The sequence below is a fragment of the Phoenix dactylifera genome, chromosome 11, assembly GCF_051530095.1.
Source record: "Phoenix dactylifera cultivar Ajwa chromosome 11, Ajwa_hap1_PhDact_Kaust_v1.1, whole genome shotgun sequence".
Lineage (NCBI taxonomy): Eukaryota > Viridiplantae > Streptophyta > Magnoliopsida > Arecales > Arecaceae > Phoenix > Phoenix dactylifera.
In genome coordinates, this window is record NC_143200.1 from 20366787 (window position 1) to 20380306 (window position 13520).

The 13520-nt window shown below is 40.8% G+C and overlaps 2 protein-coding genes across 2 annotated transcripts; one reads left to right on the forward strand and one right to left on the reverse strand.

The window, feature by feature from the left end:
• The first annotated feature begins 7 nt into the window (after positions 1-7).
• Positions 8-2503, forward strand: LOC103722380 (aspartyl protease family protein At5g10770-like). The gene is made up of 2 exons (XM_008812919.6): positions 8-228; positions 1108-2503. The coding sequence occupies exons 1-2, from the start codon at positions 66-68 to the stop codon at positions 2340-2342; spliced, it is 1398 nt and encodes a 465-aa protein (XP_008811141.3). The 5' UTR covers positions 8-65; the 3' UTR covers positions 2343-2503.
• Positions 2504-5082: 2579 nt separating this feature from the next.
• LOC103722381 (heat shock protein 81-1-like) lies at positions 5083-10140 on the reverse strand. Its single transcript, XM_008812921.6, has 3 exons — positions 9682-10140; positions 9169-9591; positions 5083-6955 (listed from the first exon to the last, which is right to left on the reverse strand). The coding sequence occupies exons 1-3, from the start codon at positions 9805-9807 to the stop codon at positions 5402-5404; spliced, it is 2103 nt and encodes a 700-aa protein (XP_008811143.3). The 5' UTR covers positions 9808-10140; the 3' UTR covers positions 5083-5401.
• Positions 10141-13520: the final 3380 nt, after the last annotated feature.

A 13520-nucleotide genomic window follows, 5' to 3' on the forward strand; every position in this document is an offset into this window, starting at 1 on the left:
TAATGCACTCCCATAGTCTTCCTTCCAAGCACACAACCAAGGGTTTGTGCTCATAGCCTCATATCATGGCTTTCCTTCATTCCTCTGTCTTCTCTTGCTTTGCCTTCGTTGTTCTAGCTTCTACTCTTATCCACACTCCACAAGTTCATGGAAGGGAGATAGAAAGCCGGCATGTGGTTAGTGTTCACTCTTTGCTGCCAAGCTCATCAGCTTGCTCCTTGCCGAAAGGTTTGATGACGTTCTTAATTACACCCCTATTGATGATCTTTTGTTTGATACCCCTTGATATAGAAAAAATATCGAGGCATCTAGTTGTTGCTCATCAGTTGGTAATATTTGAATTTTTTTTTTTTGAGAAGTCTGAAAATTGCTTATTTAGATAGTTCACTGCTACCACCTTCTTTTCTCAACAACAAAAAAAAAAAAACCCATTGAGCCACGTTCTTAGAAGTAGTAACATATAAGTATTTTGAAGAATTACCCTGTCAAAAAAATATAGGGAAACACCTCTAGATTTGATTATGGAACATTCTCCAAAATAGATACAACCAATGGACTATTGGCTCGTTTACATAATAAAATGGATAAATAACTTGCTGGTTATGTACATAATTATGTGCATAATAGGTGTTTGTAAAGCCCTAATATTTGTAAATTGACAAAAAATTAAAAAAACTTGCATGAAGGATGTTTGCATGCGCCGTCAGGTGCATCTTTAACTGGTTTTGATGCCTACTCGGCAGTATAGTAGGATAAGCATATATAAAAGAAGTTGTTGGGGTTCTTGACCCACCATGTCAAGCCGCCCATTCTGACCCATTCTAAGATATGTTTTATGATATCTATACATATATTATACATAGAAAACCTTCATCTTATGGTAGGTTCAATCAACCAACCATGATGCAAGTAATCATAGAGCTTTTGTAGGCCATCAGAACAAATTTTTCAGGTAAAAGAAAATCTTAAGAATTTAAGGTCATCTCCTTTCTTGTGCAATTTGATATGAGCTCGAATCAAGATTTTGAACATAATAAGGAGCTCCGATAAGCCAAATTGTTCGACATTTTTTCTCTAAATTTGTTCGCAATAATTCTATCTCCACAGATTTGAACACATCGAGGCTGAAGGTAGTCCACCCGCATGGCCCATGTTCGCCGATCGGCACCGGCCGGGAGCCCTCCCACGCCAAGCTTCTCAACCGGGACCAAGCCCGAGTCGACTCGCTCCACCACCGCATCTCCACCGCCTCCAGCCGAGAGAGCACTCGCAGCTCGCTCGCCGCAACGATCCCGGCCTCCACCGGCGGCTCGCTCGGCACCGGCAACTACATCGTGACCGTGGGCTTTGGCACCCCCAAGAGCGACCTCACGGTGGTCTTCGACACCGGCAGCGACCTCACCTGGATCCAATGCAAGCCATGCAGCAGCGGCAGCTGCTACCCCCAACAGCAGCCACTGTTTGACCCATCCCAATCCTCCACCTACTCCAACATCTCCTGCAGCTCCCCCGAATGCTCGTTGCTCGACTCTTCCACCTGCTCGGCGTCGTCGCCGTGCCGCTACGACATCGAGTACGGCGATAACTCCCAATCCAGCGGCTACTTCAGCCACGACACCTTAACGTTGACGTCCTCCGAGCTGGTACCGAGCTTCATGTTCGGCTGCGGCGATGAGAACAGCGGGCTCTTCGGCACGGCGGCCGGATTGCTCGGCCTGGGACGGGGAAAGGTGTCGTTGGTATCGCAGGCACGGAAGTATGGCGGAGTCTTCTCGTACTGCCTCCCGTCGTCGTCGAGCTCGGCAGGATACCTGACATTTGGCGGCGGCGCACCGTCGAACGTCAAGTTCACGCCGATGCTGACGTTCTCCGACATGCCATCATTCTACTTCCTGAGTCTCGTGGCGATCAGAGTCGGGGGAGAGCAACTTCCGATATCTCCGACGGTGTTTTCGACCCCTGGGACGCTGCTCGACTCGGGCACGGTGATTACTAGATTGCCGCCGTCGGCCTACGTCGCCCTTCGGTCGAGGTTCCGGCAGCAGATGAGGAAGTACAAGACGGCGCCGGCGTTGTCGATACTGGACACTTGCTATGACTTCACCGGGTACGAAACGGTGTCGGTGCCGACGGTGGAGCTCGTGTTCGGCGGCGGGACAAGCATTAACCTCGACTTCGCCGGCATACTGTACGTGGCCAAAGTGTCGCAGGCATGCCTGGCGTTCGCCGGCAACGGCGACGTGAGTGACGTGACGATCATCGGCAACGTGCAGCAGAGGCGGGTCAATGTGGTCTATGATATCCCCAAAAGGCAAATTGGATTCGGTGCAAAAAGTTGTTAGTTAAGGGATCGAAGACATTGGAGCATGGAACGTGATTGATGAATCGAATCAAGCAAATAGAAAAGAATTTTTTCTAAGAAAATAAAGAATTGATAGAAGAAATCAAGAAATGTTGGAACAAAGAAAAAAAAACAGCAATTGGATGATGTTTGGTTGACCAATTTGCCCAACTTGGCCGGCTGCTTGTGTAGGAAAATAATGTGATCGTGTTCGCGTGCTTCTCTTTTTCCTAATCTGCATGATAAAATTTTAGCAGTTTTAAGCTCATTTTAACCGCCTTTAACCACTGGTGACAATGTTAGGTAAGACATCACTAAGATGAGCATGGAATGTGATCGTCTTAATGTGTTTTTTTTTCCCTAAACTGCATGATAAAATTTTAGCAGTTTTAAGCTCATATTAACAGACTTTAATCTTTGGTGTCAATGTTAGGTAAGACATCACTAAGATGAGCATGGAAAGACCTCGGATTATAATAATCCTTGGTACAAGAAATTCTGAGGACGATATCGGCAATAGGACAATGAACAGTCCAAGCTCAATTTTGGCAGTAGGAAAGTTCCTATAATTCTAATCTGAAATAATTCTGCTCAAGAAAGGAATTTTGACCTAAAGTAGTGCTTGATTACCAAAACCAGGTACTCACTTTCTTTACATCGGTTTCTTTCCCTTTTTTTTTAACATTGAACTGCTTCCAAATTGCTTGTTTTCTCCATCTAATTGTAGCCGATCAATCTAAAATCCAAAAGCATTCCCAAAAGCAAAAACTCCAAAATTATCCAAAGGATCATGCCTTTCTTTTGTTCTAGAATTATAACCTTGCAATATACATTAAAAACAAGTTCAATTGCTCGCTTTTGAATAAGATATATATTTATAAGTCAAATTAAACATAGGTTAGACACTAAGATGCATAAATGCAGTTTGCTCATCTATTATGAAGTGCGATGTCATTGAAGAACCAAAGTGAACTGAAGGAGTCGTTGGTGCCACAGTCTCAACCCGTGAACAACATAAGTCTTGAAACTTCTTCACATGCCTCATTTCATAGCTATTATCAAAATAACTCTATTTGATTATATTCCATCCACGTCTTAAACTCACTCGTTTAACAATCCATTGTCTACTTAAGTGGTAGTATGTTTTCTTCCGCACATAAAAAGCTAAGAAATCGTCCTATAATAATGAAGAAATTGTGATGAGATAAAAGAAAGATATATGTTTGTGGCGGGTTTAATTCATTTGGTTAGAAAGACAGGTAGAACTTATTGCCTCACACAATTATTAATCTATTTTCTCCCGGAAAATAAAAAAACAAAATAACGATTCGTCTAGCTAAGCTGCATAATAAGCTTGGATGATCATCGAAGGGAGAAGAACCGCTGTACTTCAGCCCGTTCTGGCCTTGCCCAAACAAGCCTTACTGAAGCCTGGCTCTCTCCTGTTTGGGCTTGGCTGCGGCCTGTTGAGGAACAACCAGAAAGTCCGACTCTGTCATGAGATATGGCAGCAGGAGATCTAATGACAAGCTTGTACCTGGAAAACAAGTTCAGCCGTTCCTCTTCGGACGTTTACCAGGTGGCCCCTGGAATAAGTCAATCAAATTAACCCAATAATATATGCTGGCTAGTCTTTTTGGATAAGTTCTGAGTCAGTTAAAGTTCCAAATAAATACCCAGTCTATCAAATAATTAATCAACACTAGTCTACCTACATACCACATAAATCGCACCATGACCATCCTGATATGTCTGGCTCATTCGCATACTACTAGGCCAGTTAGAGCAAATCTAATGACAATACAAGTTGGCTCAAGAAGGAGCGCATGGGGCCGACAGCACGCGAGCCAAGCGTTAAGGACATAATCCACCCAATTAGGAACAGAATCCAACTTGGATGACGTTCCCCCACCTGCTCGTGGAAACCAAGGACATAATCCACCCAATTAGGGACATCTTTATACCACCAAAACGAGTTCCACGTATCTAGCTTAGGCATATCATAACCATATCCTCCTGCACCATTCCGCCTCCACCTTTAGATATTCTTTAAAAAAATAATAATAAAAAACAAGAAGAAGAAGAAGCAGCAGCAGCAGCTCTAGACACACATGCCCATGTAGACAAAGGCTGCCCTGACAGGAGGCCCAGATCTGAGGAATTAACACTACACTGGGCTGGGCTAAAACTGGAAAACTTCGCCCGAAATTGACCCAGCTTGTTAACCATTGAACCTAGTTGCGGCTCAGGGCAGCCTGGCCTTTGACCAGGTCTGTGCCTCCCAACACTCATCAACCGGGAAGAAACACAGTAAGGTGTGCAATTGACAGGTTGATCAATTACATGTCTCGCCATAGGCTCGGAAGTAATATGTCTGGGCGGCACCAGTTGATATCATTGTTTACATTAGCCTAAGTATTGAATTATTCTGTCCATTACTTTTCAGTTACCTATTTAATTTGAAGAGAATGTTAATTTTAAAATCCGTTCCAAATTGGAAGAATTAACGTATATACCTGACTAAAAAACATTATTTGCAAGAATTCTTGCTCGCAGCACATTTAAATATGGTTAAATATGTAGACCCAGCTAGAAAGCATTATTTGCTGTCCAAGATAAGCATTATTTAAAGCCTACTTATCAACAAGCTAAAAGGAAAGGAGCCATGGGAAGAACCAGGAAATGTCAGTTAAGACTTCAAGCAACATAGAAGATAAATCACCAGAAGAAAAAGGGGTCTCTATCTAAATTTCAGAATGCAATAAAATAAGCCAGAGGCAGTCCCTCTGATAGCACAGAATTTGGGCATTTGCTAACCTTACATCTGAGCTGAATAACCAGCATTGACATGAAAAACAAGCAAAATTAACGGCGTAGGAAACAGCTATACTAATATTATTTGGAAATAAAACAAAGGCCGCTAGCACCAGCAAACAAGTAATGCCACCAAGCATAGCAAGATAAGGCTAAACATGCCACAAGTTTGTTATAATCTAGATGAGCTGACTGAGTTCTTAAACTCGATAGGAAATACCAGGGAACGTATCCTAGAAATATAGTTCAGTCGACCTCCTCCATCTTGCTGCCCTCGGCATCAGCATCCTCCAGTGAAGGCATGTCGGCATCTGCGTCGACCGTCTCGCCCTCGTCAATACTGAGACCCAACTTCAGCATGCGGTGGATCCTGTTGCCGAAGGTGTTGGGGTCGTCGAGGCTGAAGCCAGAGGTGAGAAGGGCTGTATCAAATAGCAGCAGCACGAGGTCCTTGACCGATTTGTCATTCTTGTCTGCATCTGCCCGCTTCCTCAACTCCTCCATGATGGGGTTCTCTGGGTTGATCTCCATTGTCTTCTTGCTGGACATGTAGCCCGCCATGTTCGAATCCCTCAGGGCTTGTGCCTTCATGATCCTCTCCATGTTGGCAGTCCAACCGTATTCACCAGTGACCAGACAGCAGGGAGAGTCGACCACTCGATCAGATACCACGACCTTCTCCACCTTGTCGCCTAACACTTCCTTGACGACTTTGCACAACCCCTCAAATTTCTCCTTGAGGGATTCCTTCTTCTTCTTCTCATCCTCACTCTCATCAAGCTTCAATCCCTCCTTTGTTGCAGAAACCAACTTTTTTCCCTCAAACTCCTTTAACTGACCCACAGCATACTCATCAATTGCATCAACCATAAACAGCACCTCATAGCCCTTCTTCTTCAGCTTCTCCAGGAATGGGGAGTTCTCAACAGCCTTTTTGCTCTCACCAGTGATGTAGTAAATTTCGGTCTGGCCCTCCTTCATCCTTGTAACATAGTCCTTGAGGCTTGTCATCTCATCCCCACTCTTGGTTGAGTGGTACCTAAGCAATTCGGCCAACTTGGTCCTGTTCGCGGAGTCCTCATGGATGCCAAGCTTGAGATTCTTCGAGAATGCTTCGTAGAACTTGTTGTAGTCCTCCTTGTTCTCAGCAATCTCAAAGAAGAGCTCAACGCACTTCTTGACCAGGTTCTTGCGGATGACCTTGAGGATCTTGTTCTGCTGAAGCGTCTCCCTAGAGATGTTGAGGGGAAGGTCCTCAGAGTCGACAATCCCCTTGACAAAGCTCAAGTACTCTGGAATTAGTTCTTCACAGTTGTCCATGATGAAGACACGACGAACATAAAGCTTGATGTTGTTAAGCTTCTTCCTGGTATCAAAGAGGTCAAAAGGAGCTCTCTTGGGCACAAAAAGCACGGCCTTGAACTCCAGCTGGCCCTCCACAGAGAAATGCTTCACAGCCAAGTGCTCCTCCCAGTCATTTGTTAGACTCTTGTAGAAAGCAGCATACTCTTCCTTGGTGATCTCTTCAGGCTTTCTCATCCAGATTGGCTTCTGCTTGTTGACCAAAGACCACTCATGTGACACCTCCTTGATCTTCTTCTTCTTCTTCTCCTTCTCTTCTTTCTCTTCATCAACATCTTCGACCTTGCCCTCCTCAGCATCTTTCTTCTCCTCCTCATCCTCATCATCAGAAATTTCCTTCTCGGTGGTCTTCTCAGTCCACAGGGAGATAGGATAGCTAATAAACTCAGAATGCTTCTTGACCAGATCCTTCAAGCGGCGCTCCTCAAGGTACTCCAACTGCAATCAAACCAAACCAAAACATAGCAGGAAGGTAATTCACAGTATGAAAAAGGATAAGCACATGTTTGTAGAGAAGAAAAGGAAAATACGAAAAGTCAAAGAGTGGCCATGATGACAAGGCAACAGAAAGCCCCCATTTATAGGGTTAAAGCTAGACAAGTCTTCCACTGTCAGTATCTAGTAAAGCATAACAATGAACATCTGCACATCACATTAATTTCTAACAGATCATAAAGCTGTACACTCATCTTGTAATGTGAAAAATATCAATAAAAGTTATACCAATCAACAATGAAAAACAAAAAAGAGCATCTTGAAAAAATAGCAATAAAAGTCATACCTATCGGCCACAAAAAACAAAAAAAGGAGCATGCAGGTAAGACAATGGTAGCCTTCAAATACATATAACAAAGACAGTTTTTACTAAGTATATTAATGACTAACGTCATGATGTTATTGATAAATATTACGAGCTGTTACACATAGTATATAACTAAAACATTGGCCATCATGCAACAATCATAATGATCATTATGACATATCACTTAGTTTACGAATGAGAGTTGGCCACAGAAAACCTCAAACACTGATGCATCATAATTATATCCATGTAGTCAACCATAAATGGATGGCATAAAGCTTGTGTTGCAAGCAACATTGATAGTATTGATGAATGGTGTTAACATCACCATGAGAAGCAATCACATTGGTTTTTTACCAGAAGAATAGCAGAAAAATTGGAGTTGAAAACAATTTTTTCACTTTAAAAGTAAAATTTCAAAATCAATTATTAGATAACGGCCTGTTATAGCGTAACAATAGCCCATAAAATTTTGAGGCTATGGCCATAAATACCAAATCTCATGCGATTACAACCCTAACACTGTAGAGAAACAATCAAATGATGCATGAATGCAACATCTTCCAGAACTAACTTCAATGACCCTTAAACCATAGAGATATTCGTCTACATGAAAATGAAAGCATTACATGCCTGAGTTTGTCAATCAGCATACAGATCTAGTGTATCTGAAGTCTTTAAACAAAAAATTGCACTGCTCACTTCAGAAGAGTCAACAAAAAGAAAGTTGTCTAGTCAACAAATTATCAATAGAACATTAAGAAATTGATGCAAACATGACATTTTTTTTTGAAATATATTAGGATCGCCATCAAGCATTCTGACAGCAAATAAACACAAGAAGCCAATTTCTTCTTCTAGCTCTTAAGCTAATAGCGTTCTAGAGTTCATTAAACTTTATGTCACATGCTGCATAGTGTATTCTTGCTTTGACATCAACATATAATAGGACCAGGTAACATGTAAAATCCCAGAACATATACAAATTTATATTTCCTTTTCTCAAAAGCCATTTTTTGCTTCTCTTATTTTCTATCTTTCAAAAAAGAAAATCCAAAGTTCAAGCAGATAATGCCGCCAATGAGATAACTATAGCACAAGTCAGAAAACCTGGGTCCTGCCAGTGTTTATATACATGCATGCATAGGTGAAAACCACCACATACATAGGTGAAAATCACCTACACACATACACCTCGCTTAAATACAGATGTGCATGTGTAGGTGAAAGCCACATAAACATGCCAAACATGGCCTTGTGCTCGTAGCTCATGGTTGATCCTAACGATTTTCCTGTTTACATCTGCAAGTGCCGTGTTAGAAGCAGTCCTCAACATTATCTTTAGGCCGACTTCCTAAGGTCATCTCCACAAAATATTTACGTAACCAATCAACTGCTCCAAAACAATTCCTCACCCAATAAGCAATCTCAACATGTCCCATAAATTGCCTAGAAAAATAGTCCACCTTTTTATTACAATTCAACATCATTTCAACGTTCAAGACATCTAATTGAATCCAACAGCAAAGCCATTGCACTTCCACATTTTCTTCATCTGCTAGCAATCCACAACCACTTAAAACCAATCTCAGGCCAAAATTTAAGTGCAAATCAGAATAATCAAATTCCTATACAAACATTAAGCACAGAGAAAACATTAAAATAACTTTAACAACATTAATTTGTCGGGCCACTAACACAAATAATCAAACAACCCATTGAACAAACGCCAGAATGGGATTTTCGACACCTACGCAAACTACTAAATATTCATCAATTCGAAAATAGAAAGAAGAGAGCGAGAAATTTATTTGAAGATAAGCTAGTATAAGGGTTACTGTTTCAATACCTGATCCTCCTTGAGGAAAAGAGTGATCTTGGTGCCCCGTCCGAGGTTCTCCCCAGAGGTATCCCTCGTCACAGTGAACGACCCACCGGCCTGGGACTCCCACACGTACTGCTCATCATCATTGTTCTTTGTGGTCACCACCACCTTCTCAGCTACAAGGTAGGCAGAGTAGAACCCTACTCCGAACTGGCCAATCATGCTAACATCGGCCCCGGCCGCGAGCGCCTCCATGAACTCCTTGGTCCCGGACCTAGCAATAGTACCAAGATTGTTGACCAGATCGGACTTAGTCATACCAATACCGCTATCAATGATGGAGAGGCTGTTGGAGGCCTTGTCGGGGATGATGTGGATGAAGAGCTCCGGCTGGGCGTCGAGCTTGCTCTTGTCCGTGAGGCTCTCAAACCGGATCTTGTCCAGCGCCTGTTAGGGTTTCAGATCAGCAACAAGAATAAATCAAAGAAGAAAGAAAAGAGATCCTTGAGTTAGGGATCGAGCGAGGGACGGACTCACATCGGAGGCGTTGCTGATGAGCTCGCGAAGGAAGATCTCCTTGTTGGAGTAGAAGGTGTTGATGATGAGGCTGAGGAGCTGGTTGATCTCGGCCTGGAAGGCGAAGGTCTCCGTCTCACCCGCCATGGCTGAGGAGCGAGGTCGAAGAGAGAGAAAGTTGAAGAGATTTGGCTTGGAAGAGAAGAGCGAGAGAGGGCTAGGGCTCGACAATTGGGAGCCGCTACGGGAGATCTAGGGTTTACGGAGAGAACGAGTCTATATAGAGAAGAGGCGCGTGCTTCTAGATTGTTCTGAAGCCACAAAGCCGGAGGAGGGAGGTTGACCAGGTCTCCGAATGGTAGGGAGGGCGGCGTGGAAGATATTTCATTTACATGGACTCGGGTATGTATGTATGTATGTATGGTAGTTGTCAGGCATACCAGGTATGTATGTATAGTAGCTACCATGTATGCATATATGTATGCATGGTAGCTACCAGGAACATTAGATATATAGTTTCCTCTCATTATGTCATGTAGAGTTTAAATAAGCTTTCAAGTAAAGCCTAAATTATGTAAGTACTTGGATTTTCACAATCAAAATGAATATTAAAGAGAAAGAAAGACTTGACAAATAACCTTGCTGAACTTATGTGGAAGGGGGATCCAACATCGCAAGACTTTGAGGGGTCCAAAGACAAACTCTTTTCAAGTGGAAATTTTAATGATTCTCCCTTCTAAGTTAAAATTTTGAGTAAATTATATAACAAAAAAATTGAACTAAATTAACTTATACGAAAAGTCAAAATTGATCTTGAGTGATGAGTAAATTACAAAAAGCCCGTAAAATTAGAAGTAAATTATACTTGCATTCAATAATTTAAAAAATCTATACTTATCTGAAGTTTGTTTTTATCCGATACTTTAACTCATAGATTAACAGAACGTTAACCAAACCATTAACTTAAATGTGACTAAATGCCATGTCAGAAAATTTTAGAAAAAGACTAAACTAGCCTTAAGTAATATAACAACCACCTAAGAAGGAGAACAGCCGTGAGGCACCATAGATCTGAGCTTCATCTTGATGAATTATCAAAAATTAGTCATGTACCAAAAAAAATAATATAGATCTCTAAAGCAAGTAGATGCCTCTAAATTTTTCTGTTGCAGGAAAGTAGGAAACTAACATTAAGAGTTTTGTCGCTTAAGTCATACCTATCCGTGGTTTAAGCTAAGCTATGGAACCACAACTGATACACCCTCCAAAAAGAAGAGTTTGTACTAATTTGGATCCTTTTGATAATAAAATCCTAGAGTTATTATAGCTCCATATGCAGATATAGGAATCCTCGTTCACAACGACAATGTTAAGGAATAATGTCTACAATAATAGATAAGTAGAACTCAAAATCAGCAAATAATATACTAGCATCTCCGATCTCTATGACATGGTGCGCGGGGAAGCGAGAACAAAACCTGATCGAAAAGGATGAAGGTTGGTCCAAAAGGATGCTCGTCGTCAGATGTTAGTTAGAAAGAAAATTTATTGTAGGTTGCTCGTCAAAAAAGAACGCTTGTCGAGAAGGGACGCTCGTGGTGGGGTGGTGAAGCGGAAAAGAATTGCTAGCTGCTTAATCTTAAAGAGAAGAAGACTTTTGAAGATATAATACTTCGAAGAGTTACGAAAGTCGAAAAAGTAAAAGAAGAGCCTTATTTTCTTATAGAGGTAATTTTGACGTTTTATAATAGATAAATGGTTTTACTAATGCTGTCAATTTAAATGAGTGTAAGTGTAGGTATTTACAAAATATTGGGTGTAAGTATAATAAACATAAATCTCAAGAAGGTTTTTATAAGGTTATTTTGGTTATTTTTAAAAAATTTTCTAACATGGCATTTGAGTCTTATTAAAAGTCAATAATTTGACTAACATTTTATTAAGTTATGAGTTGAAGATTTAAAAAAAAATAAACCTTAGGGAGGTAAGTGTAGACTTTTCATACTATTGGGTGTAAGTGTAATCTACTCCTAATCTCAGAATAGTTTTTGTAATTTACTCTAAAATTTTTATGATTCTATGTATAATAAAAATCTTATATTTTTTAATATTTTAAAACTCCTAGCAGTCACATAGATTTGCATGTGTATTATGACTAATAGCTCAAAAAGCTCCTTTCATTCCATAATATATATACATAAAGTATGTTTAAAAACATAATTTTTTCTCTAGCCGGATAATGCAAACACTAGATGATCATTTCCACCACTAAAGATTTCACAACTCTATACACACCACTACCATCCAACCATTGAACTCATGCAACAGCAATACATGACATAGAGAAAAGAAAAATGGAAAAAGAAAAATAGCACAGAAGGAATAAGGAATCACCTTATGGAAGAAAATAAATAGGAAACAATAACAGAAATTTCAACTCCATCTATGCCTTCATCTGATTGTCCCTTAATAAATACTCTATTATTTTATAAATGCATTTCTCTTGGTTTAGAAGGTTTACCAGCCAGAAGTAGGGAAAGCATTAATCAAGCTAAATGATAGTGAGAAACTTTGATCAATAGATTTTTTTTAAAAAATAAAAAGAGAATTTCAACTACTATGAGAGGCATCTACAGTGAATTGGAGCTTATCCTAGGAGTCGCATCCCTCTGCTTAACAACCAAAAAATCTAGAAATGAGTATCGTTTGACACATTCCCAAGTATTTGGACTTGGATAACAATAGTGCAGGTGGACTCTCCCTCCCTTTCTTTCAAATAAATCAATATTAGCTGCAGACGTATCATCAAAACACAAAAGACTAGCAAATTCAGGTGAGACGGCACTCTCAATCGGCAGCCTCATCCCTTCCACAATTAGAAAACCAATCAATAGAAAGTTTGCACCCATTCATGCTTCCTCTCATGTAATTATCGCCAGCTCTTTTGTCCACCAACATGACAATCATGGAGGGTTTCATCTTCAAGCCTCTTGGGATTCCGTAGCAACCTCCAAATGGGAAAGGTTTGGTGTTCAAACCTGCAATGTTTCCCCCAAGTATTTAGCACTGATAAGCCTTGCATCATTTCTCTGAAATAAATGGTGGCACTTGCAGCATTGTTCTCCTAAAATCCAGTGACAAAAAGAAAAGTTATTTCATGTCGATGATCACACCAACCTGAAGCCAAATATGATTTCAGCAGTTAACTAGCAAGCAATAATATAACTCTGAAAATAAGATGGTGGAAACCTGATCAAAGATAGATAGAGTAATGCCAATCAGGTTGGGCAGCCTGTTTTCTGTTTCATGCACTAACCGATGCTCTGTTATCAAATCACCAAAGAAGGACATCAAGCCAGCCCATGCTCTGAGATCAGTTCATGAGTCATGACGCTTCCAGTCAAGGCCTGGGCTAGAGCATCATGAGACAAGAAAGCAACTTGTTTGGGTTTCAAATAAGTTTCAGAAATACAAGCCGGGAGCAATAGCATCTCAAACCTGCCACACCGTGTCTCCAGTGGATTTGCAAATTGCAATATAATATTCAATACAGACTGCAACCCAAGAATTGCAAAAACCCACCTATCACCCTTTTGAGATACAATTTCTCATCAAAACAAATAAAAGACTAAACTTGGTATCTAAAGGAGTGTCAGAGAAAAATGAAAGATGCCATCTATATTCAGCTGCTATTGAAACATCAAATTTTCCAACAAATGATAGTACTTGATTTCTTTCATTGTTTTGGTAGCCTCCTCTCTACTAGTTGGATATATTTTAGTTTGCACATTACCTTTGAATTCAAGCAACAGTACGAGTATAATAAAGAACCGAAGCTAGAACTGCTATTTGGACAAGCA